Source organism: Polypterus senegalus, chromosome 13 (genome assembly GCF_016835505.1).
Source record: "Polypterus senegalus isolate Bchr_013 chromosome 13, ASM1683550v1, whole genome shotgun sequence".
NCBI lineage: Eukaryota > Metazoa > Chordata > Cladistia > Polypteriformes > Polypteridae > Polypterus > Polypterus senegalus.
In genome coordinates, this window is record NC_053166.1 from 87,380,945 (window position 1) to 87,408,008 (window position 27,064).

At 37.2% G+C, this 27,064-nt stretch overlaps 1 protein-coding gene across 1 annotated transcript in view; it reads right to left on the bottom strand.

Moving 5' to 3' along the window:
- Positions 1–4,207: 4,207 nt before the first annotated feature.
- tspan4b (tetraspanin 4b) overlaps positions 4,208–27,064 on the bottom strand; it is a 28,789-nt gene continuing 5,932 nt past the window's right edge. The window contains exons 3-8 of the mRNA XM_039774549.1: positions 25,725–25,916; positions 25,564–25,638; positions 13,377–13,478; positions 13,183–13,293; positions 12,937–13,020; positions 4,208–4,609 (exon numbers count right to left, since the gene is read on the bottom strand). Coding sequence (XP_039630483.1) covers positions 4,541–4,609; positions 12,937–13,020; positions 13,183–13,293; positions 13,377–13,478; positions 25,564–25,638; positions 25,725–25,916 — 633 coding nt within the window. The 3' untranslated portion in view covers positions 4,208–4,540. The remainder of the gene's footprint in view (positions 4,610–12,936; positions 13,021–13,182; positions 13,294–13,376; positions 13,479–25,563; positions 25,639–25,724; positions 25,917–27,064) is intronic.

The following is a 27,064-nucleotide window of genomic DNA, read 5'->3' on the forward strand; positions in this document are numbered from 1 at the left end:
GCAAATAAATAAATATTCATAGAAATTCAATCCTGATCAAACCCTCCTGAGATGTAATGTCTGCTGTTTAAAATATAGATATACTAGGGGGCTTACCCCCTGCTCGCTTTGCTCACCAACCCCCCGGCCGGCGTTACATGCCAGCCACTTCACGTCTCCGCTGCTCACGTTGTGAAGAGGGGGGCTGAACACACCTCAAGGAGACACAGTTGCTCCTCAGAAACCCTCTCTTAAACGGAGATACAACGGGAAACAAGTAGTTTTGGTTTTTTTACCTCCTTTTTGCTCGATCAGCTGCTGGATCGCTGCCGTGCTGTGTAATCTGCATCTCACATGGCACTTTGAACATTTAACAGCAACTGTCTTCTACTCTTTGTCTTTTATTTCCGGCCCCGGGCATGGTTCAATGTCTTGGCACAAAGTCTCATCCTGTGGAACATGAATTCTTCATATTTTAGTTTATAATTTAAAAATGGAATAAGAATCTGAAAATCTAACAACCTCACATTAAAGTTGGATAAATTCTGAAAAGAATGATACCAAACATATATAATGTATGCAAGTCTTAAAATAGGCCCGATTTAAAGCGTAACTAAAAACATCACATAAAATTGTTGCACTTTTATGCCTAGGATTTTATATATAAAAAATAGATTTCCAAGCACTAGAATTAGATGATTAGTAAGATCCATCTAGTGGCTTTCATTGCAGGACAGACAGCAAATACAAAAGTATAGGTTTTGTGTCTAGTTCACAGAAAAATGGTACCAGCTGTCAGAAACCTTCACAATGCTAAGGCCTGGACAGGCTTTTCTTAAATGTATTTCCACCATTGGCCTACACTGTGTGAAATTCCAGAACTCTTTAAAGAGAAAAAAAAAACACATTAAACTACCCAGGCAAGATCACGTGACAACATCAGTAATGAGATGACTGTAGAACAGAGCAAAGATAAATGCAGCTTTATCAGTTTTAAGAATGGGTGGTGCATGGCAGCTTCATGCATCCTGATCTTGCAGGTGATCATTATTAATATGGTTGCCAACTATGCAGGGATAATGTAATACTAATGTGTATTAATTATATTTTGCCAAAAGGTACAATTCATACTCATTGGAAATTGACAAAAAAATGTTACTTAAAAGACAGGCAAGTGGAACCATGTGTCCTGGTGTGGAGAGTTGACAAGGGTGTACCAGGTGAGCACAAGGCTGCCCCAAAGACTGGTTCTAAGTCCTCTCATCTTCTCTTTATAACCCACCCCCCTCACCAGACCTTATGAGGTGAGGCACAGAAATAACTGGACTGGGCTTGGGGCTTCCCTGGAAAACCGTCTGGAGGTCGAGCGGATGTGAATCATAGAACTATATCCCCTTCTACACGCCCTCTCAAACCACCGACCGGCTAAGTATATCCCATAAATAGCCCAGTCAGTATTTGAACAACAATTGCTACGCAAGTTGCCGCAATAGTGTTGGGTGAAAAAAAATCACAAAAAAACAGCAAATCAACATCAAATTTCTCACAAATTTTCTCTTTTTCTGTAAAGCACTTTTTGACTGACAAAAACATTCCTGTCCTTGATCATCCTCCCTATTCACCTGATTTAGGTCCCTGTGATTTTTACTTGTTCCCAAAAATCAAATGTGACCTGAACGGAACACATTTTTCTTCAATAGATGAAATGAAGACAAAAATGGCAAGCCGGTTGAAGAGCCTCAAGCAAGGTCTGGATTACTGCCACTCTCGGCTGGCAAGAGTGTCACAAAGCATCTGGAGAGGATTCAAAATTCTGCAACACATCTGGGGCCTCATGTATAAACAGTGCATATGCACAAAAATGTTGCGTAAGCCCGTTTCCACACTCAAATCGCGATGTATAAAACCTAAACTTGGCATAAAGCCACACACATTTTCACCCTAGTTCAATCCTTGGTGTATGCAAGTTCTCCGCTCAGTTTTGTAAACTGGCAGCACCCAGTGTTGAAGCAGTACTACTGTTCGTGTGTGGTTTCCATTTCTTTTTTAGATCCACATCTCTGACGCGGCTTTATAAATACACTGAAATTAACCGCATATCTATAATGTTAATAATTAAACATGTGAGGACACGTGCCGCAGTAGTAGCAAGGAGCTGGCACCCATTCAGGGATTGTTCCTGCCTCACATTGTATTCTTGCTGGGGCTGGCATGACACTGGAAGGATAGAATAATTAAACACGTACTACAAAGATATTTCAATGTTCCTTAAAAGTTTTGAAGAATCTGCGTTCTAAGCTTACAGATGGCTTAACGTCTATTACAGAGCTGATTGCGTGGCGATTGGGTATTTGGAGAAAGAAAAGTAAGGACAGGAATTTGGGGTTAGTATGTTTGAAAGAGACAGTACTGCTGCAATAACTTATTTCATCGAAGGTCGCGCACAGCGCAGCAAGCATCTTGCGTGAGACATGAACAATCACTGCGCCACCATGTTCCCATGTTTAATAACATGCTTTAATTCCTATCATCATGAAAATGATATCACGTATACATATCAGTATTTTAATTATTCAGAGGGATGTAATATCATGAATGTAATGGATTCTGTGTCCTGTCGAGGAAGAGAAAGCATGTTTAAGAAGTATGTAGTGATTCACACACATAGAGCACATAGAAGATCAAATACAAAACAAAGCATTTAATGTGCTACTTTAGTTACGATGGGATTTGAGAAAATAGTAAATTAAACTATTTTAAGATGAAGTTTATGATGTTCTACTTTAATGACAAAATTAATTACGTGATTAAAGTGGAAATTTCGAGATTAAAGTTGACATTTCATGCTTTTTTCCCCACTGTGTGCCTTTTTTTTCTCTGTACCCTAATAAGCTTTCATTTGACACTCAGATGGTGGACTATGACTCGCCTTTTCATGGCGACTTTGATATCTGACAACTTCTTTTTTATTTTGGGCACTGTGCGACTTTGTGAATTTGAGCTTTCGAGTTTCTCTGACACACTATGTCACTCGATCAACTTCCTTTTGTTGTTTATATCACTGTTTAAACCAACAAATAGTATGTTTTCCTTGCCTCCACTTGGTATTCGCTGAAATTCTTCTATTTTCCCCCATGCTTTTGCCATTGCCTTTTCACAGAACACTGAGCTTAAGGGCTATTTATTTTTATTTGCGTATTCAAAAAGGTGTAATTCTGGAAGGAGTTTGGGGAGTGGCAGCAGGCACGTACACATGCGTTACTTTTCACACTGACCGAGATTTATGGAGCGGAAGAACGTGGAAGTTGGCAAACGCACAGATTTATGCATCTGGATTTTTTTGTGCATACAAACATTTCCGCTTTTGTGCTTACGTCATGTTTTAGTATGAATTCTATGCACGGTGTTGTGCATGAGGCCCCAGGTGTTCTATCAGTTGAGACAGACGAATATCGCTCCTCTCTTGAGATCACTACATTGGTTTCCTGTAGCAGCACATATTAAGTTTAAATCCTTGATATTCACCTAAAGAGTAGTCAATGGGCCGGCAACTATACACTTCTGCGTTCCTTTTTGACCACACAGGTCTGCTGATTGATGATGCCACCTCTGACTGTATCAAATCTCAAACCACACTCTTTTCATGTGTAACTCCTAGCTGGTGGAATGGGTAGCGCATCTCCATTTGAAAGTATGATTCCCTTCATGTGCCTAAGAAGTGTTTGAAGACTCTTGTTTGGTGAATATCCGTCTAACTGATATTAGGGTTTGTAACCTCAGAATTGTAACAGCTTGTATTTTGTCCTTGCCATTCACTTGCGGTAACCAATATTGTAGCATTGTCCACTAACACTTGTTCTACTCCCCCAGACTGATGTTTACTTGTTTATGTCAAACTCTTCTGTAAGTTGGTTTGGATAAAAGCATCTGCTAAGCAAACAAATTTAAATGTAGTAATACAGTATTATGCAGTGACCATTTCATTCTGGTCAGGTGCTGTGACAATGAGGGTCAAATTTCTGATTTTGTTTGTAAAATTGTTTTGCGATTATTATACTGAACAAAGCCATTTAGTTTATTTTGTTATTTAAAATTCTCCCCCACCTTTCCTCTGTGCCAAAGTGTGTTAACTGTGATGAGCACTGTAAGGAAAAATGAACTGATAAACAAAAACATGGTGATCCACAATTGCTTCTCATTAGTAATACCTTTAATAAGAAAATACAACTTTATAAAATAACACAATTTATTAGAAGCAAAAAGAAGAAGAATGAAGTCAGAAGAGACAAACTGATAGATGTAGATGGTAGACTTGCAAAGAGCCTTGGAAAATATTTGTTGTATGAAAAATGCACTTTGCCTCAGAACTTGGTTTAGCTGTACACTCCGATTCAGTGAATCCAATGAAGCAAACTGGCAGAGGAATTAGTTGGGTTTTTTTTTTTTTCTTTTTGTTCATCAAAAGTTATCCAGGAGCAAAATGGCCTCACATAGTCCAGAGGCTGCTATAAGTCATTAAAGGTTTTAGAATGGGAGTTCAGGTGATCACAGCTCCATAGGTTCATTCCATAAACTTCTCTGCTTTTCGTATTTGGCAGTACATAAACAGGGAAAATGCCAATGCCAGGACCTGTTGGGTGTGGGTCAAAGTGAGAGAAGGTCAGTAGAAAGTTGAGGGAAAACATGAAATAACAATTTCTATATCTTAACTGTACCACTCTTTAATTTTATAACATTATGTTAATTCTTCACAAAATGATCTATTATCTAAAAAATAAATTTGTTAGTTTAATTATTTTCATCTTATAGGGTGAACTCCACATTTAGAAGTTTCAAGAACACTTAGTGGCCACTTCTTTAGCACTGGGTAAAATGGCCTCAAGTCCTTTGAGATGTTGGTTCAATATGGCGCTGGAGAAATCTCAACACCATCTAATCATCTCAGACCACTTTTCTTTATGGTTTTGGTCCATAATGATCTGATAGCCTTGTGCAGCTCTTGCAGATTGCTCATGCACACCTTTATGCTACAAACCTGCCATTCCTCCTCATCCCAGAGTTCCTCAATGGGATTGTGCAGGCCACAGGAGTTGTCTAAAGTCACTCTCATTCTTATGGAACCAGCTTCTGTACTATATGGCGTGGCAGGTTGTCCTGCTGGAAGCATTCATTTGAAAAGAGCAAGGTGTGGCCATAAAGTAATGGACATGGTCAGCAGCAATGCTTAGGTAAGGTAGCATTCAAATGACACAAAATTAGTATTAAGAGTACTAATATACACCACAAAACACCCCTTACACTCCAACCACCAATCTGTACCAATGGTACAAGACAGGATAGATGATTGGATCCATGAAGTCTAAGCCAAATTCTTATCCTGCTACCCATAAGTCACAGCAGAAATTGAGATTTGCCAGACCATACAGCATTTTTCTTATCTTCAGTTGTTCAGTTTTGGTGTTCATGTGCATGATGTGGCTTCATCTTAACTTAGCTGACAGGAATGGCATTGAATGTTCTTCACTGCTGCAGTAGTTCATTTGCTTCAATTTTCAATTTTTCAGTTTTCAATTTTCAATGTGCTGTGCATCCAGGGATGCCCTTCTGCACAGCATTATGCTGTTATTTAAGTAATAATAATAATAATAGTTGTGGCCTTTGTAATATTTTGTCCAAGTCTGACGTTCTCCTTTAACTGCTGTCATTAACAAGTTGGTTTCACTCAAAGAGCTGCACTTTATTTCTGTTTTTTTTATTTCCGCATTCTCTGCCAGCTCCAGAGATCTGAAAAAGCCATCTATTTCTGAGGTGCTGGAACCATGACATCTGCTACCAACAATCAAACCACAGTCAGAGAAGGTTACATAACACATGTTGCTCATTCTACAATTAAACCTCTTGGTAAATGTCTACATGATACATACAGTGGTGTGAAAAACTATTTTCCCCCTTCCTGATATCTTATTCTTTTGCATGTTTGTCACACAAAATGTTTCTGATCATCAAACACATTTAACCATTAGTCAAATACATTGTCCTGGGGTCTTTTGTGACCTCACGGATGAGTCGTCTCTACGCTCTTGGGGTAATTTTGGTCGGCCGGCCACTCCTGGGAAGGTTCACCACTGTTCCATGTTTTTGCCATTTGTGGATAATGGCTCTCACTGTGGTTCGCTGGAGTCCCAAAGCTTTAGAAATGGCTTTATAACCTTTACCAGACTGATAGATCTCAATTACTTCTGTTCTCATTTGTTCCTGAATTTCTTTGGATCTTGGCATGATGTCTAGCTTTTGAGGTGCTTTTGGTCTACTTCTTTGTGTCAGGCAGCTCCTATTTAAGTGATTTCTTGATTGAAACAGGTGTGGCAGTAATCAGGCCTGTGGGTGGCTACGGAAATTGAACTCAGGTGTGATACACCACAGTTAGGTTTTTTTTTAACAAGGGGGCAATTACTTTTTCACACAGGGCCATGTAGGTTTGTATTTTTTTTCTCCCTAAATAATAAAAACCATCATTTAAAAACTGCATTTTGTGTTTACTTGTGTTATATTTGACTAATGGTTAAATGTGTTTGATGATCAGAAACATTTTGTGTGACAAACATGCAAAAGAATAAAAAATCAGGAAGGGGGCAAATAGTTTTTCACACCACTGTACATACAGCCGTAGCCACATGATTGGATGGGTGAAGGAACAGGCTGTTTGCAATAACGAGCATATGTACCTAATATAGTGGCCACTGACTGCTGAGAGTTTTCTGAACCCCAGATTGGACAGACAATGTGCCAAAACTCTGGACTAGTGATGAGCCAAGTTTCATTTTACATACAGTTTCACAAAGATAACACTAAAATTAGTTTTCTGTGAGATTTTACAATTGTATAATACAAAACTGACTACAATTTTTTAAAGTTGATGAGAGGATAGAAAGCAAGAAATATTATTCCTTAAGGGTTTGACATCCCTTTTGGCTTTGACAGTTTCCCAGAAATGGGAGCAGATTTTTAAAAAATGGTAGAGAAAAGATTTTTTTTTTTTTTTTCTGTAAAAACAACATGGCTAAACACAACCCATGAATGGGCAAAAAAAGATGTACGCCTAGGCAAACGCTGTAACGCAGCAATTTCAATCACAGTGGTTGAGAGAAAAAACTGCAGCTCTGGTCTTTCATGAGATCCATCCTGATTTGGCTGGCTACTATTTAAATTGTGCTGTACACAATTTCCAGGTGCCAGGCTCAGGCCTGAAGCCTGATGGGAATTGTAGTCCCCATATCTGCGTTGCCACCAGGTTGCTGATTGGATTAAAATATAGGGGAATAAAGGCTTTTATATTCTTATTATTTTATATCATATATCACCATACAGCCATCAAAACATGTGCCCCTGAAGGCATCTCTGCAAGTTTTCTGACTCTCACTCAGTTGGTCAGGTCTATGGGTGTTCCAGGCTTTTTGACTTTTCCACTTTTCTACCAGTTTTCTCATTATTTATTTAATCCTTCTGACTTTACAAAATAAAAACATGCAGATATTTTTTCAAACATGATTAAAACAATGAAGATAGGAATATGTTGCCAGCATACTGTTAATGCTGACTATTTAGTACCTTTATTCATTTTTTGCTGTACAATATGGAAGAAGATGATCTCATTTGTGTGAATGCTTTTGTCAGACACAGTTCCTACTCTCTTAGCTCTTATAAATTATTAAGTTTTCCTCACTTTAAGTTCCCAATAAAAGAAGACTTATTATGTCCAAATCTTACTGAAAAATTTCTTCCTGAAGAGTTATCAACAGAAGAAATGAGAACACTGGCAATCGTAGCACCGAGAAATGGTGAAGTCAAATGAATTAACGTGAAAATTGTCCATCGGTTTCATGGCAATTTGGTTAAATGCGTATCAATAGACTATGCTGAAACAGTTTGTGGTGATCGTGCAGAAGATGAAAACATCAACATGTAGACTATCTACAACCATTATTAAAACATCATCATTACCATTAGAATAGCTTTTGCAAAGAGAATTAATGAATCACAGGGACAAACATTCAAAAAAATCGGTTTATTTATTAGAGAGAAAGAAACTAAATTCACTCACGAGTAGTTATACATTGTGTTGTCACGATGTAAGTCCAAACACAGAATCAAAATTCAATGTGAAATTGATGAAAATTTAATTCAAAAAATTGTTTTTACTGAAGTTTTACAGTAAGAGTGTAAGTTTAAAAAGTATTTGCGTGTTAATTTCAAATTCCAACAGAACAAAATTGTATAACACAACAAATACCTGTAACGCAACATGAAACAATTTACTTTCAAATTAATATGTTTTACTATTTTTTAATGTGGTTAATTACTCACTATAATATAAAATAGTTAGGTCTATTATGCATATGCAACAATTCCCATTAAAATAACAATCTGTTTAAATTGTACATCCGCATCCTCATACACAAGCGGTTGAACCGCAAAGTGGCTAGCGCATAGTGCCGGCTTGGGGGTTGGAGAGCGAAGTGAGCAGGGGGCTTGGCCCCCTAGTTTTTTTAAAGAACGATTTTCAGATGAGCTCCACCATTAACAAGAGATTCTTCTTAAAGAGTACGCACATTATTCAGTGTATCATTGTTTTTATTTAACAATTCAATAAATAGGGTAAAAAAAGTTGAGTCACATGGCCAAATTATTACTACAAATTTAATAGGTAATTTGCAGTTGACATGGGTTATAGGATAAATTCTAATAAGGAAGTTGACGAATAGTCCAGTTTGAAGTGTTGAAAGCCTATCTTACCCTTTTGATATTTTCTGTTTTTCTTAGACTTATCAGTGGCCCAACAAACACGTTCTTCAAACTACCAGTAGGTGGAAATTTATCAAACTCTATTAAAATAGCATTACAAGAAGAAACTCATCCTTGCCGAGTAACTTAAAATGAAAATGTCTTTGCACCTCTGTTACAAAATTGGATTCAATGTATGCCTTAATATTACAAAAACTGGCGAACTTAAGTTAGAAAAACTAAGGGATTTTAAACTGATTTCAGAAGAAACATTGTTCATCCACAAAAAAAAAATCATCAAAGACCAAACAGTGAAGATAGTTGACAGTTATAAGCATCTGGAGACAACAATAGACTCAAAGCAGACTTTTAATGACAATGCCACCTGCAAAAGGCACAGCAGCGACTCTACTGTGTAAGGAAGCTGAGTTTTTTTAATGTGAGTCCTCCCATTGTGTTACTTTTTTATGAATCTTGTATTGAGTCTATCTTTATATATGTTCTGCCGGACTGGTTTGGAAATCTTAATTCAGCAACAAAAACAGAATAAATCAAATTATAAAATGTAGCACAAAAAAATAGCAAGGTCTTAGCAGTCAAATCTCACAGACCTGTTTAATAAGCAAGTATTACGAATTTTGTCAGACAGGACTAACCCTATGTATTCTCGATTGCAGTTGTTGCCATCAGGTCACAGGTTCAATGTTCCAAGGATAAAAAACCAAACTGTTCAAATGCTCATTTCACTGTCTAAATAAGCTCAATTGTAATAAATATCCATGGGCTTAAATCATAGTATGAACTGATAGCATTTGCATTAACCATCAGTCAAGTCTAAATGTTGGTTAAATTTTTAGGTCTAAAATGTTTCATCATAATTATTATCCTCATTGCTATATTTAATTTGTTTACAGTAAATTTATGTTTGATGGCTGTGTTCTATGTTATGTGTTTTTTTTAATGTTATGTCATGGTTTCTCTGTAAAATCTTCTGACAAACCAAATTTCCCTCTTGTGACAATAAAATTACATTGAATTGAGTAACTACAAATACACAATGAGACATCAACCAGCTGTCCACGGCCGCTGAAGCTGCACTTAGATATAATATAATACAATATTATCATGGTGGTATACAGTATATACACTCACTGGCTACTTTATTAGGTACATCTTGCTAGTACCAGGTTGCCCCCCCTTCTGCCTTCAAAACTGCAATAATTCTTTATGGTATAGATTCAACAAGGTGCTAGAAATATTCCTCAGGAATTTTGGTCTATATTGACATGATACTATCATGCACTTGCTACAGATTTGTTGGCTTCACATACATGATGTGAATCTCCTGTTCTACCACATCCCATTGTTTTGTTGGATGGAGATCTGGTGACTGTGGAGGCCAACTGAGCACAGTGAACTCAATGTAATGTTCAAGAAACCAGTTGGAGATGATTTGGGCTTTGTGACATGGTGTGTTATCCTGCTGAAAGCAGCCATCAGAAGATGGGTACACTACAGTCATAAAGGGATGGACATGGTCAGCAACAATACTCAGATAGGCTGTGGCATTTAAACGATGCAAAATTGGTACTAAGGGGCCCAAAATGTGCCAGGAAAATATCACAACGTTATACCACCACAACCAGCCTGAACCATTGATACATGGCAAGATGGGTCCATGCTTTCATGTTATTGATGCCAAATGTGCAAAATGGCACATTTTTAAACACATAAAAACGTGCAAAAGTTTGCTGATGACACTGCTATTGTGGGCTGCATCAGGAGTGGGCAGGAGGAGGAGTACAGAAAGTTAATCAAAGACTTTGTTAAATGGTGCGACTCAAACCACTTACACCTTAACACCAGCAAGACCAAGGAGCTGGTGGTGGATTTTAGGAGGCCCAGGCCCCTCATGGACCCTGTGATCATCAGAGGTGACTGTGTGCAGAGGGTGCAGACCTTTAAATATCTGGGAGTGCAGCTGGATGACAAATTGGACTGGACTGCCAATACTGATGCTCTATGTAAGAAAGGTCAGAGCAGACTATACTTTCTGAGAAGGTTGGCATCCTTCAACATCTGCAGTAAGATGCTGCAGATGTTCTACCAGACGGTTGTGGCGAGTGCCCTCTTCTACGCGGTGGTGTGTTGGGGTGGCAGCATAAAGATGAAAGACGCCTCACGCCTGGACAAACTTGTTAAGAAGGCAGGCTCTATTGTAGGAGTAAAGTTGGACAGTTTAACATCTGTGGCAGAGCGACGGGCATTAAGAAAACTCCTGTTAATCATGAAGAATCCACTGCATCCACTGAACAGTGTCATCTCCAGACAGAGGAGCAGCTTCAGTGACAGACTTTTGTCACTGTCCTGCTCCACTGACAGACTGAGGAGATCGTTCCTCCCCCACACTATGCGACTCTTCAGTTCCACCCGGGGGAGTAAATGCTAACATTCATTTTATTTTAATTTTTTCTTTTTTTTTTCATTTTTATTACTATTTAATTTAATATTGTTTCTTTGTATCAGTATACTGCTGCTGGATTATGTGAATTTCCCCTTGGGATTAATAAAGTATCTATCTATCTATCTATCTATCTATCTATCTATCTATCTATCTATCTATCTATCTATCTATCTATCCAAATTCAGCCCCTAACATCCGAATGTTTCAGCAGAAATTGAGACTCGTCGGACCAGGTAACATTTTTCCAGTTTTCTATTGTCCAATTTTGGTGAGGCTGTATGAATTGTAGCCTCGGTTGCCTGTTCTTAGCTGACAGGTGTGGCACTGGGTGTGGTTTCCTGCTGCTGTAGCACATCTGCTTCAAGGTTCGAAGTGTTGCGCATTGAGAGATGCTCTTCTACATAACTCGGTTGTAACAAGTACTTATTTGAGTTACTTTTGCCTTTCTATCATCTTGAACTAGGCTGGCCATTCTCTTCTGACCTCTGGCATCAACAAGGCATTTTCGCCCAGAGAGCTGATGCTCACTGGATATTTTTCCTTTTTGGACCATACTCTGTAAACCCTAGAGATAGTTGTGCGTGAAAATCCCAGTAGATCATCAGTTTCTGAAAAACTCAAACCTGTACGTCTGGTGCAACAACCATGCCATGTTCAGATTCACATGAATCACTTTTCTTCCCTATTCTGAAGCTCGGTTTGAACTTCAGAAAGTTGTCATGACAGTGTCTACATGCCTAAATGCATGGAATTGCTGCCATGTGATTGGCTGATTAGAAATTTGCATCAGGAAGCAGTTGAACAGGCGTACCTATTAAAGTGTCCAGTAAGTGTATACTCCTAATCACTTGCTCAACAACACCACAAAAATTATTATATCTTTCTGTCTCATCCATTATAGTTACTTCATCATTTTAAACTAGCTCCACAGTCCTTTCTCCCCACAAGCTTGCCTACCATACACTCATCTCTTCCCATTTTTTATAGTTTTTGTTGCATCTCAGTTTGATTGTTTCATAAGCTGTGAAAAGGGTGGTGATGCCAAGAGTTGTATTTTCCTTCCATAGAAACAAAAGCTGTCTGTGATGTGTCAACACTTTTGTTTATAGGAAAAATCACGGGTCACATAGTCAATAGTACAAACAGAGGGCGGTATATCACTTGCTATACAATTCGTGCTGGGATGAATTCAGCTAACTATACTACAAAATCATGTGGTGACCCATCACAATCATATCCATGACCCAGCTTCAGTCATAGTCAACAGTTTAAGAAACACCACTCTAGGATGTGCCTTTGTATGCCAAAAAGGATCTACAGAAGCACCCTGCTCATCTTAATGCTGGTCAGGCAGCCATATCATTCATTTACTGACAGATTTGGGGTATAATGTTTCCAAACAGCACTATAATCAGGAGAGATCATTGTTCGCACTAACCTGACCCCAGAAGTGTCTTAGACTGTTCATCTCAGTAATCAAGGGCTACAGCATAAACCTGTTTTGCTACCCTGAGAATTCATGAGAACTGTACAACTTTGGACCAGATTAATTGTAGCTTGGGAGTCAGTCAGTTAATCAGTTTATCAATGTTAATTTTGTATAGTGACTTTAAGAGGTTACACCTTCATAGGGTGCTTTATCATGAATACAGTACATATATGAGACATGAAGAGAAACAGTGGGAGCAATAATATGGAGGGCAGTTACTTACTTGGACAATGCCGATGCAGCCGACAAAGATCAACACAGATGTGATGTTACTCATCAGCCATGCCTGCACTTTGTTGTAACACCCCTGAGAGTGAAAGACAGCAAATAAATTCTAGTTTAGTCATATTAATTTTGCAAATGCTCTGGATGGGCTCAAAGTGTCTGAGCCTACAGAAGACATATTTACATCTAGCCCAGCCCAGAGCTCTGAACCAACTGAATGGATAATACCGAGTAGGCACCTCACCTCTTCCCAATGCTGACACTGATCTGTATCTCTGTTGCAGCAAGAATGGGGCACAGATGTCATATTGTCAGAAATCCAATCACTTTTATTTGACACTCCACAGCATTTAAACTGGAAATACACAAGGAAATGCATAAACTGACCCTCTGTGTTTACATACCCTACTCCATCACCTCCCCTTTCCAATGTCTTACACCAGTTTGAACTTGGTCCCAGGCGACAGACAAGCCCACTTCTTCCTTTTTCCCATAGTGCTTCATTCCATTCTTCAGGTCCTCCATTGCAAATTGGTCAAACTGTGGAGAAACAGGGAAAATCAGAGATGCATCCGAAGATGGCTGGTTGGCTAACTTACATACATACTAGAGACCAAATTTATATTCCAATTTCACAACCAAAATTGAAACAAATCAGTACCTATAGCCTGGTTTGGTAAAATAAACTTCTGAACAAATGGAAAGCTCCTAGCTTCAACTCGGCGTGATTTGTAAATTAGCTGCCATATGGAAGTCTTGAAGTCTACCCATTGTGCATTGTTTTTCACGCGTGCCATTTAGTTTAGAGGAGAAACAGAACATAGAGGGTTCATGGGTCATTGGCCAGAAATGCCTTCTTTCTGTAGATGCCGCAAATGTGCAAGCATCTCAGGTCTTGGCATGAATTAGCAATATACTGTAAGTGAAAATTACACAAATGTGTCTTGAAGTTTTCATGTACAAGGATGACACTACATGATAACAATAACTGAAGTCATTCAGTTTGGGCAATGTCTGTGGACTGATTGAGGTCTTTTTAAGTTTTATTTGCTACAACAACACTCTTCTGAAATCTCTTTTGCATATACCAATGTGGACTTTAACAGATTCCTGTTGTAAGAAGTAAGAAACAAAAATGTGTATTTTTTTTTTTATATACATTTTTAACCCACAGTTAAATGGTTACTCCTTGATTTGAACCTCTTACCCTATTTACAATCTTCATTAGAGGTTCACGTACTTGGCTTCAATATAAAAACAACTAAGGGCGCTGCCCCCTGCTCGCTTCGCTCGCCAACCCTGGTGTAGGTGTTATGCACTAGCCACCTCATGTCTCTACCACTCACGTATGGAGAAGTGGATGTACAATTTAAACAGATTGTTATTTTCATTGGAATTGTTACATATGCATAATAGACCTAACTATTTTACATTACAGTGAGTAATTAACCATAGTAAAAATAGTAAAACATAATAAATTGAAAAAAAATTATGTTTCATGCTGCGCTAGAGGTATTCGTTGCATTCTGTTTGGCTTTGAAATTAACGCACAAATACTTTTTAAACTTACACTTTTACTGTAAAGCTTCAGTAAAAATAATATTTGGAATTAACTTTTCATCAATACTGCTTTGAATTTTGATTCCATGTTTGGAGTTACATCATGACAACGCAACGTATAACTGTCCGTGAGTTTCTTTCTCTCTAATAAGTAAAATGACTTTTTGAAATGTTTGTCCCTGTGACTTGTTAATTGTCATAGCAAAAGCTCTTCTAACGGGAAACTGTAAACGTTTTAATACCAATGGCATATCAAGAACTCCTTTGGTGTCTAATGTTTTCTGCGGAAGATGTACTACATTACCTTCTTTCAACAGTAATTCGGAAGACCAGACAGTGTTAATGGTTGTAGATATTCTATGGGATATTATTACAAGTTAATGTTTTAATCTTCAGAATATTCACCACCAACTCTTTCAGCATAGTCTATTGATACGCATTTAACCAATTTGCCATGTAACCGATCGACAATTTTTGTGTTAATTTGTTTGACTTCAGCGTTTCTCTGTGCTAGGATTGCCCGTGTACTAATTTCTTCTGTTGATAACTCTTTGGGATGAAATTCTTCATTAAGATTTGGACATAATACATCTTCTTTTATTGGGAACTTAAAGTGAGGAAAACGTAAAAATTTATAAGAGTGCAGGAACTGTGTCTGACAAAAGCATTCACACGAATGAGAGATGAAAGGACCGTAGGCATAGGCTGTTAAGCATAAATGTTTGAGAGGAGGTCAGGACTTGAAAAAATCTCTTGGCAATAGTCTCATCTCGTCTCAAGATTTTCTTTGATAATAGAGAAATATGTTCAATAATGATAACACGCTGGACTGTTCTGTTAGTTCTACTTGTGTAATCAGATGCCTTTATCTACAATAATATGACATAACAGAAGATCAGTCCACATATTTATCAAGTGCCTCAGAGTAGGTCCTAACTTGCTCAAAAATCTGAGAGTGACGCAAATTAGTTTCTGCTCTTAAGAGTAGGTATAAAAGCCTTTTATCAGTTATTCTAATTTAGGAAACTGTACCTAACTTTACCAAGCTGTAGGAGAGCTTGTGAGTTGGCCTGCGCTGCCAGAAGATGGCGTTCATGTAGAGACTGGCATACACATCCTGGGAAAGTCAGAATGTTTTGGAAACATTGGACAACAATGCACTCATATACAAGATTTTGACTTCACAGAGATGAAATAATATTCATAACAAATCTTGTATTTTACGTGATCACTCCATCTACGTGGAGAAGACATGCAGTGTTCACTAAAATTGAGGCTTTGGCAGCGTTACGTGTAAAATTCAGCTTTACAATTGCATTGATTTTGATATGTCACACCAAATCATTTCTTAAATTTTGCACCAGACTCTGACCACCCTTGCAATGCATAAGGCAATACACAGATTTATACATTTTCCCATCACTCCATACGAGGTAATGTTAAAGCAAGCTGAATTGATGCAAATCATTGCACACATAAAGATTATTGCCTCAAGTTTGGATACGCATGCAAATAGGAATCACAGCATCAATACGCAGGATGCAAACTATACTGCAGTATCCAGCATATTAGCCTGAAGATAAGTGGGGCAGAATGGGTGATTGACAATGAAATGTCTCACAGGTAATATGATCTTTGCATTCCAAAAACCACTGGAAAATTCCCATTACATAGTACGAGATTGGGAAGGTTCAAGAAGGCATAAACTCCTGGGGCATTAGATTAATAGAGCCTCACAGAAGATAAAGTGGGAATCACAGATGGGGGCATAGCACACCATAGTACACTGGAAGAGTTATTGCTGTGGCTGGTTTTAGTATAACTGTTACTTTATAAGGCACTTCCCATGGCCATAACAGCAAGAAGGTGGTTCTTCTGAAAGTAAGGCTTATGGCTGTAGATCATTCGTTGTTAAATAAACAGGGTCGCTATCGGGCTTACCTTAATTTGGTTTGTGTGCCTCAGTCTTTCCATTTTGATGCTCATTACAGTATTATTTACGATTTTGTTCCATAAGTGGTAACAATTACATTCAGCTCAATGCAATTGTTACTTTGCTAAGTGCTACCTTGTTATGTTTTCCTTCATCTTCGTCATCGTTTATTATCATTATTATTATTATTATTATTATGATTATTATTATTATTATCTTTGTGGTGAAATTTTAAAGCATCATCATTATTTCCAAATATACTATAAAAAGTCATTATGTGTACCATTTTGTGGCTCAGGATGAAGTGAACTTGTGAGGTCATTCATTATCAAATGCAAACTTTTACTCCTAGCTGGGATTGAAGTGTAGGACTCTTGATAATTTTTTCTCATGTCCTACTCTGTGGTAGGACAAATTCTTTTCCTAGTATGATTTTTAGTGCATTCCTGTGAGTAGTTCAGATCACATATTAGGTTCCATGCGCAAGAATCTGGAAAATTCAAAATTGAAAGAAAAATAAAAAACAAAATTTAGAGATATCTCAAAATGGATTTTAAGATAAAATCTGGAAATGCATTTGCAGATATCTCAAATTGGCTTCAGGTCAGTGTTTGAAGTGGGCCTTTACTCACAGGCACCTCTTCCAATTTCAGCCTTTTCTTAGCGTACCAGTAAGTACCAACACCATATCTCAAATTGACTTACAGTTATCTAAAAATGCATCTATTTTAAGATATCTAAAAAGCATTTTATGATATCTTAAATAGATTTCAAGATATCTTGAAATGATATGCCGTACATTTTGAAATATCTGAAATGCATTTTAAGATATCTTTAATGCAATTCGAGATATCTTGGAATACGTTCCTGTGCATTTTGAGATATCGCAAATACATTTCAAGATATCTTAAAATAACTTCCTGTGCATTTCAAGATATCTCAAATACATTTTGAGATATCTCAAAATCACTTCCTGTAACATTTCCTATTCTTTCAATGGGACTTCCTGTCTATTTCGAGATATCTCAAAATGAATTTGAGATATCTTGAAATACACAGGAAGTTATTTTAAGATATCTTGAAATGTATTTGAGATATCTTGAAATGTGCAGGAAGTCATTTTAAGATATCTGAAAATGCATTTCAGATATCTCAAAATGAATTTGGGATATCTTAAAATGAGAAGGAAGTTATTTTGAGATATCTCGAAATATAATTTAGATATCTTAAAAAGCATTTAAGATATCTTGAAATTCATTTTTTTTCAGATATCTGAAATACATTTTTAGATATCTAAAATTAATTTCATGATATCTTAAAATGGGTCTCTGCTCCATTTCAGATATCTAACAATGTATTTCAAGATATCTCAAATTGTATTTCAAGATATCTAAAATGCATTTTAAGATATCTTTAAAAGGACACTCAATTATTTCAAGATATCTCAATAGCATTTTCAGATATCTACAATACAATTTAAGATATCTCAAATACATTTCCAGATATCTTAAAACAGCTTCCTGTCCATTTTCAGATATCTCAAATACATTTCAAGATATCTTAAAATGACTTCCTGCACATTTCAAGATATCTCAAATACATTTTAAGATATCTTATAATAAACAAGTAGTCCCATTGAAATAATAGGCAATTTTACAGGAAATGATTTTGAGATATCTTGAAATGCATTTAAGATATCTTAAAATGCATGAAAGGTCAATTTAAGATATCTGAAAATTCATTTGAGATATTTTGAAATGCAGACACAATTATTTTGAGATATCTGAAACTGTATTTGAGATATCTTGAAATACATTTGAGATATCTCAAAATGTATTGCAGATATCTTAAAATGTAAAGGAAATTATTTTAAGATATCTCAAAGCGAGTTTCAGATATCTTAAAAGTAAATTACATTTTAAGATATCCAAAATTATTGCATGTGGTATCAGGACTATTGTCTGATGCACATTTTGTGTTTTTATTTTTCTTTCAAACTACTAATATACTTTTTGAGAAAAAGTTTTGAATTTTCCAGATTCTTGCACGCATGGAACCTAATATGTATGGCAAGCCAAATTAACATTTAGAGATATCTCAAAATGAATTTTGGATATCTTAAAATGTAATTTACTTTTTAAGATATCTGAAACTCGCTTTGAGATATCTTAAAATAATTTCCTTTACATTTTAAGATATCTGCAATACATTTTGAGATATCTCAAATGTATTTCAAGATATCTCAAATACAGTTTCAGATATCTCAAAATAATTGTGTCTGCATTTCAAAATATCTCAAATGAATTTTCAGATATCTTAAATTGACCTTTCATGCATTTTAAGATATCTTAAATGCATTTCAAGATATCTCAAAATCATTTCCTGTAAAATTGCCTATTATTTCAATGGGACTACTTGTTTATTATAAGATATCTTAAAATGTATTTGAGATATCTTGAAATGTGCAGGAAGTCATTTTAAGATATCTTGAAATGTATTTGAGATATCTGAAAATGGACAGGAAGCTGTTTTAAGATATCTGGAAATGTATTTGAGATATCTTAAATTGTATTGTAGATATCTGAAAATGCTATTGAGATATCTTGAAATAATTGAGTGTCCTTTTAAAGATATCTTAAAATGCATTTTAGATATCTTGAAATACAATTTGAGATATCTTGAAATACATTGTTAGATATCTGAAATGGAGCAGAGACCCATTTTAAGATATCATGAAATTAATTTTAGATATCTAAAATGTATTTCAGATATCTGAAAAATGAATTTCAAGATATCTTAAATGCTTTTAAGATATCTAAATTATATTTCGAGATATCTCAAAATAACTTCCTTCTCATTTTAAGATATCCCAAATTCATTTTGAGATATCTGAAATGCATTTTCAGATATCTTAAAATGACTTCCTGCACATTTCAAGATATCTTAAAATCCATTTTGAGATATCTCTAAATGTTAATTCGGCTTGCCATAGTGACGACTTATGGTTCACCGTATCAGCAGATTTTCTTACTGTGCCAGTGAGCATCAGCAGCTCTTCAGGAATTTTTACAAGGAAAACATATTTGATCAAATGTCACTGTATCCCTATAAATTGAGGGCCACCAGTAATTTGGTTCCACTTCAAGCACTGCTTCCAGCCAAAAGCTGGCACTATCGAGAGCATCACCACATTGAAACAATTACTAAAAAATAGGATCAATAAGCAACAGGAAACATTTCTGTGCTTCATCAACTATGTTAAGGCACTTACTCAAGTTCAACATGACATCTTTATAGAAATACTCTTCAAAAGGGGTGTCTTCAGAAAATATATCAATCTTAAAGCCATTTTCTATAACAAATGAAGTGGTTATGAAGATGGATATCAAACAAGAACATAAGATGTCAGTACAAAGAGGCTTGTGTTAAGGATGTGGTCTGTCCCCGCTGCTATTCAACACCCATGAAGACAAAACTTTTAAGAGTATTTGCAAAAGTATTGAAAGCCCAGCAAATGTATTTAAGATCATACAGAAAACAAGCTACGCAGATGATACGTTTCTGCTCATAGAGTCAAAGAAAGGCCTCAACAGCGTAATTATTGAAATAGCAGAAAAGTGCAAAAACAAAAAAGACAGAAACCGTGGTTGTAATAAATAAAGGGTATAAAGAAGTAAAACTAATGCTAATGAAAGAATAAAGCAAATAACTAACTTCCAATATTCTGGAACATGGATCAAAGAAAACCTGAAGAACGACATTGATGCTAGAGCTGGATTTGCCAAGGCCAAACCAAGTTTCTGGAGAAACAAAGAGTTGATGAGGACAAAGAAAATATTGTTACAAACACAAGTCTGATCTATTTTCAGTATGGTGCAGAAATAGTTTCCCTTATAATTTCTCTAAAAAAGAAGATCACAAGGTTTGAATAATGCTTCTAATAATTAGATGCTGGACATATTCACAAATGAGGAGCTACTTCAAAGAATCAGGGAAGTAAAAGTATATTTGTTAGCAGGAATATTGTAGAGAAAGGTCCAATGCTTTAGGCAAGTTGCAAGGAACTTAGCTGGAGAGGAGTTATGCAAGATTGTGGATGAGAGCAGGATAAAGAAAGGCAAAGGTCGAAGAAGAACATGGTGGATGGATGACATCCAAGAGATTATAGGGAACCAGGCAGAATGTTAACTTGGCAAAAGAAAAGGCCAAGTGTAAAGCAATGATGGTAGCAAGGTTTCTGATTTGAAGTTCTCCTTTCGCCACAAGCAGTCATGTTTGTGGATGGATGGATGGATGGAGTAGTCAGCTTTTTATTAAAATTTTTTGCTCAAATGAAGAAAAACTGACCTGACCTCTAATCACGGCTCTCGAGAGACTGAGCAAGGAGTCTGAGTGTCTGGGCTTGCAAGTATCTTGGATAAAAACCAAGATTCAGGCCAGTTATTTCAAATTTAAAATATGAAATTCACCCACTGCTGTAGCGTTGTTAATCACTATGGATTCTAGTGTGTTTAACATATATGGACAGGTAGGAACCCAGGACTGTACTCTACCTACCAGGGGACTTCTCCAATGGCACATTATACAAAAAAGTGCATTTTGACATAAGATGGCAATTAGTGGCTCATAAGCCATTAACAGCTACCAAATACCATTCTGATTAACCTCTGCCAGCAACTCTGTCTCCCTCCACTTGGGTTTCTTTCATAATGGATCTTTCAGAAAGATTGTGTAGAAAGTCAAACATGTCTCAACCTACACTATATTGAATTCTGCATACATGCCTGATTTTGTAGGCCAACTTTATTAACTGCCATTACCACAGTCTCCATATATAGTGCATCCGGAAGTATTCACAGCGCATCACTTTTTCCACATTTTGTTATGTTACAGCCTTATTCCAAAATGGATTAAATTCATTTATTTCCTCAGAATTCTACACACAACACCCCATAATGACAATGTGAAAAAGGTTTACTTGAGGTTTTTGCAAATTTATTAAAAATAAAAAAACTGAGAAATCACATGTACATAAGTATTCACAGCCTTTGCTCAATACTTTGTCGATGCACCTTTGGCAGCAATTACAGCCTCAAGTCTTTTTGAATATGATGCCACAAGTTTGGCACACCTATACTTGGCCAGTTTCGCCCATTCCTCTTTGCAGCACCTCTCAAGCTCCATCAGGTTGGATGGGAAGCGTCGGTGCACAGCCATTTTAAGATCTCTCCAGAGATGTTCAATCGGATTCAAGTCTGGGCTCTGGTTGGGCCACTCAAAGACATTCACAGAGTTGTCCTGAAGCCACTCTTTTGATATCTTGGCTGTGTGCTTAGGGTCGTTGTCCTGCTGAACGATGAACCGTCGCCCCAGTATGAGGTCAAGATCGCTCTGGAGCAGGTTTTCATCCAGGGTGTCTCTGTACATTGCTGCAGTCATCTTTCCCTTCATCCTGACTAGTCTCCCAGTTCCTACCGCTGCAAAATATCCCCACAGCATGATGCTGCCACCACCATGCTTCACTGTAGGGATGGTATTGGCCTGGTGATGAGCGGTGCCTGGTTTCCTCCAAACATGACGCCTGGCATTCACACCAAAGAGTTCAATCTTTGTCTCATCAGACCAGAAAATTTTGTTTCTCATGGTCTGAGAGTCCTTAAGGTGCCTATTGGCAAACTCCAGGCAGGCTGCCATGTGCCTTTTACTAAGGAGTGGCTTCTGTCTGGCCACTCTACCATACAGGCCTGATTGGTGGATTGCTGCAGAGATGGTTGTCCTTCTGGAAGGTTCTCCTCTCTCCACAGAGGACCTCTGGAGCTCTGACCCCGATCGCTCAGTTTAGATGGCCGGCCAGCTCTAGGAAGAGTCCTGGTGGTTTCGAACTTCTTCCACTTATGGATGATGGAGGCCACTGTGCTCATTGGGACCTTCAAAGCAGCAAAAATTTTTCTGTAACCTTCCCCAGATGTGTGCCTCGAGACAATCCTGTCTTGGAGGTCTACAGACAATTCCTTTGACTTCATGCTTGGTTTGTGCTCTGACATGAACTGTCAACTGTGGGACCTTATATAGACAGGTGTGTGCCTTTCCAAATCATGTCCAATCAACTGAATTTACCACAGGTGGACTCCAATTGAGCTGCAGAAACATCTCAAGGATGATCAGGGGAAACAAATTTTGAGCTTCATGGCAAAGGCTGTGAATACTTATCTACATGTGCTTTCTCAATTTTTTTATTTTTAATAAATTTGCAAAAACCTCAAGTAAACTTTTTTCACGTTGTCATTATGGAGTGTTGTGTGTAGAATTCTGAGGAAAAAATGAATTTAATCCATTTTGGAATAAGGCTGTAACATAACAAAATGTGGAAAAAGTGATGTGCTGTGAATACTTTCTGGATGCACTGTATATATATTTTAATTTTCCAGCAACAACTCAGGGTTTTTTTTTTGTGTATATGGCTCAGCTATGCTAGAACTTTAAAGGACCTTCTCCAAACTATTGCCACATAATTGTTTAAAATGTCTTTGTATGCTGTACCATCAACATTATTCTTCAGTGGAATCAAGGGGCCTAGCCCAAATCCTGCACAACAACCCCAGACCATATTATTCTTCCACCACCAAACTTCACAGTAGGCACTATGTAGTCTGGTAGGTAACGTTCATCTGGCATCCACCAAAACCAGAGTCATCCATCATAATGCCAGATAGTGAAATGTCACTCCATAACTTCAAAGAACACGGTTCCACTGCTCCAGAGTTTAATGGTGGCAAGCTTTAAACAACTCCAGCCAATGCGTGGCATTGCGCATAGTAATTTTGGAATGTGTACAGCTGCTTGGCCATTAAAACTCATTTTGTAAAGTTCCTGATGCACAGTACTTGTGCTGATGTTGCTCCCAGAGGCAGTTTCAAACCCTGTTGTGAGTATTTTAATAGAACAGAGACGATTTTTAGGCACTGTATGCTTCAGCACTCAGCAGCCCTGCTCGGTGAGTTTGCATAGCCTACCACTTCATGGCTGAATTGTTATTGCTCCTAGATTCCACTTCATAATAATAGCACTAACATTTCACTGGGGAAGATCTAGCAGAGGAGAAATTTAACGTACTAACCTATGGCAAAGGTGGCATTCTGTGTTCAGCGAAAGTGCTCCTACTTTACTGATATTCAGACTCCATTTAAAGACAAACCTCTTTACAAAGCATTTTAGGATAAATTAGAAATTCTACTTACTGTTCCTCTCATTGATGTATACTTATGGTCAGCACCAGAACAAATTAGCATTGACGCAATAGATTTTCACAAGGAGGCCAATGTATGATTACAATACAAATAAATGCAGCAGAATTTGTGATTCCCAACAAAATGCCAGAGAGTGTATGTGGAACAGACTACAACAAACTGAACTATTCTACACAAAACAAAATTCCAAAAGTTAACTGTAATAAGCAGTTGCATTGATCAAATGTGTAAAGAATGCACAGGCTCATACATACAGAAAACCCAAAATACAGCTCAAGGCAATGGAGGATCATAAACCCATACCAAAACATTTTTGAATCTTGTTTAATTTCAAGCAAGGGCAAAATTAAAAATAAAAAAGAACATAGCCATAAAACTTAAAAAAAAATGTCTCATGCTAATAAGGCTATTAATGCACTGTCATCTCAATATTTAGTTATCAAAAACTACACAGTAGATTAAGTAAAACTGCATCATGGCTGATGTGAAATATTGAATAGGTTTATGCACCTACACGGTATACAAAGACAGCTGTTAAAACACTGAACTTACCATTTAAAGAGTTGATCTTGACAACTGAATTTCTGTTTTAAGTTGTTTTTAACAAAATTGTGGCTCACTGACAAATATGTGCAGCAACAGATGTGCTCAATAATTTTAACACTTAAGCTATGGTAAACCCCCACTTGGTATTCATTTCTCAATTTCTTTCACAATACACATATAAATATAGCTTCTGTTATGATATTTTATGCTCTCATAAAAACAGATTTTACCACAGAGTTATTTACAAGACATATAGTAAAAAATGAAAATGAAATAAAACAATGTAGCAAAACAAAAAAATAACGCAAAGAGAAACACTACATAAACACATGGAAAGATAATGCAAAACCATATAGATACATATCTAATTGTGTAATGCATAAATTACAGCACCACAGAATGTTTAACTCCTTGTAAAAAGTGTAAAACTAGCACCTGTCCATATATTGCATATACTGTTTCAGGATACTTTTATGCTGAATGTGATTTGATTTACTGTATATGAGGCTGGCATGCGATAACAAGGCATAAACATTTTAACATGCAGGTGAACCTTTTCGTCATAATTGTAAGGTTTCACTAAATTAAATTCCTGCTTTTTTTCTGTGCTACTTTGAAGATATTCTGGGCTGATATGAACTGGGACCAGAAAAGGTGAGACAATGCCTTGAATGCATATTTCTAGGTTTAGTCTTTATTGATCTCTTTTTAGCTGTGGTCCCCAAAATTGCAATAAATTGCTGTATAGGAAAAATGCCACACTTTACATTTTTCCTCAAACAAAAATTTGCAATTAAAAATGTATATTTGGGAACAAATGTTTCTGGATAAGGATAGCCCTATTGTGTTGTCCCAATCAATTGTCAACTAACTCCTGGTTTTGTTAGGCTCACTGGTCTCATATTAGGCTCAATCTGATCTACTTTAATATGTGTCATGTTTTTGATTTTTAAGTTATGTTGGGTAACATTGTCTCCCAAATAATAATAATAATAATAATAATAATAATAATAGTGTGTGCTTGGTGTGTGGGTGTGTGTGTGTGTGTGTGTGTGTGCGCCCTGCGGTGGGCTGGCGCCCCATCCGGGGTTTGTTTCCTGCCTTGCACCCTGTGTTGGCTGGGATTGGCTCCAGCAGGCCCCTGTGACCCTGTAGTTAGGATATAGCGGGTTGGATAATGGATGGATGGATGGATGGATGGATAATAATAATAATAATAATAATTATCATCATCATCATTTGCAGATGACTCTTTTAATTCGATTTAACACTTAAGTTTTATTTGTAACTATAAAAAAATCACTTTCAGTCCATCTCTAACACACATACTCTCACAAACCTTGTCTTTGAAGGCGTACAGCATAATCCCCAGTGCAATTTCAGCAATGAAGATGATGAGCAAAATTACAAAGAACTGGCAAAACAGAAATACAAAGAGTCAGAGACACAGAAGACTGCTGTGCATTTGCATTTCCCCATCTGACCACTAGAGGGACTCACCATCATCAGGAGACAGCGGTGCTCCTTCACAGCACCCAGGCAGCCAATAAATCCTATCACCATAGTTACAGCACCCAATACCAGAAATAGATTGGCCGCAGAGAGGGATGGGAAAGAGGATGAGAGAGTGGCAAAGGGAGCTTGAGTGATTGCTAGCCACGCCCCCACTCCAAAGAGGCCACACCCTCCGAGCTGAAAAACAAGAAGAGAGTCATGGCAGGCCACATGTTCAGAAAGTGTGATGGTAAGCGTGCTTCAAGCCTGAGCAGGCACCTAACAGCTAAGGCCAACAGTGGATGTGTGACGTATGTAAGTAACCTGAAGCCAGGGTGAAGAGGGGTGTAACAATTGTGTAGGCTAAGAAATACAGAAGTTCAACCTTTACTAGATGTAGTTTACCTAACTTTAAATGTGAATATGCTTTCTATCAGTTATTACGGGAGAAACTGTTCATAAGCAATAGATAACCCTTATATGGTGTCTTTCACAGGCATAGGACATTAGGACAACTAAAATGAAAGAAAACAGAATGTAGTGGAATTTTAGGTTTGGTTCCTTTCTGTACTATATCAGATTAAAACTGAAAAGAAATGAACAGCTTTGGCCAAATCTTGAGTAACAACATTTAAAATCAATTGGCTCCTCTATTTGTATACCTGTTCTGGGACTTTAACAGAAGTACCACCTTACTCGTTGTGCCTGCCACAATAGACACTATCCCCACAGTGTTTTAGAGGTATTGCATAAATTAGAGAGGTACAGGATATATAATATATACAGTATTTGTACAGCCAGGTTTATGAGAAGTTGAGGTGAATGAATAAAAGTAAGGCACTGAGGCAGAGGCAGAATTTGGACATGTGATTTTATAATTTTAAACAATAGACAACATAGACCACAGAATAAACTCTGATCTTGTGTACATTTTCATTTGCATGTTGTAAGGTCAGCTAAATTAAAGCAGAGTTGTATCTGCATAAAAACTGTCTCAGTGGCTTTCCTGGCTCTACAGTGGCCTCTAGTGCTCAAACTAGAAAATGACAGAGCGATATTATATATAATATAACCGGATCAATGTCAAGGGAAAATCGCTAGATGGGATACAATTACACAAATTAATATTTTCACCCTATTTTCAAACTCAGGAAGAATAGCTGGGTGCAGGACACTCAAAATAAATAGCCCCGAGTGACATCCCTCTTAAGTGGGGCATTGAGTATATTGGAGATCAATTAGATTATGGCTGTGTTACAGTGATTACACCAGAAAGTAACACTTTGTGTAATATGGTGTATGGACTACCAGACCAGAGTGTTGTAGAGTGGCTATAAATTCAATTA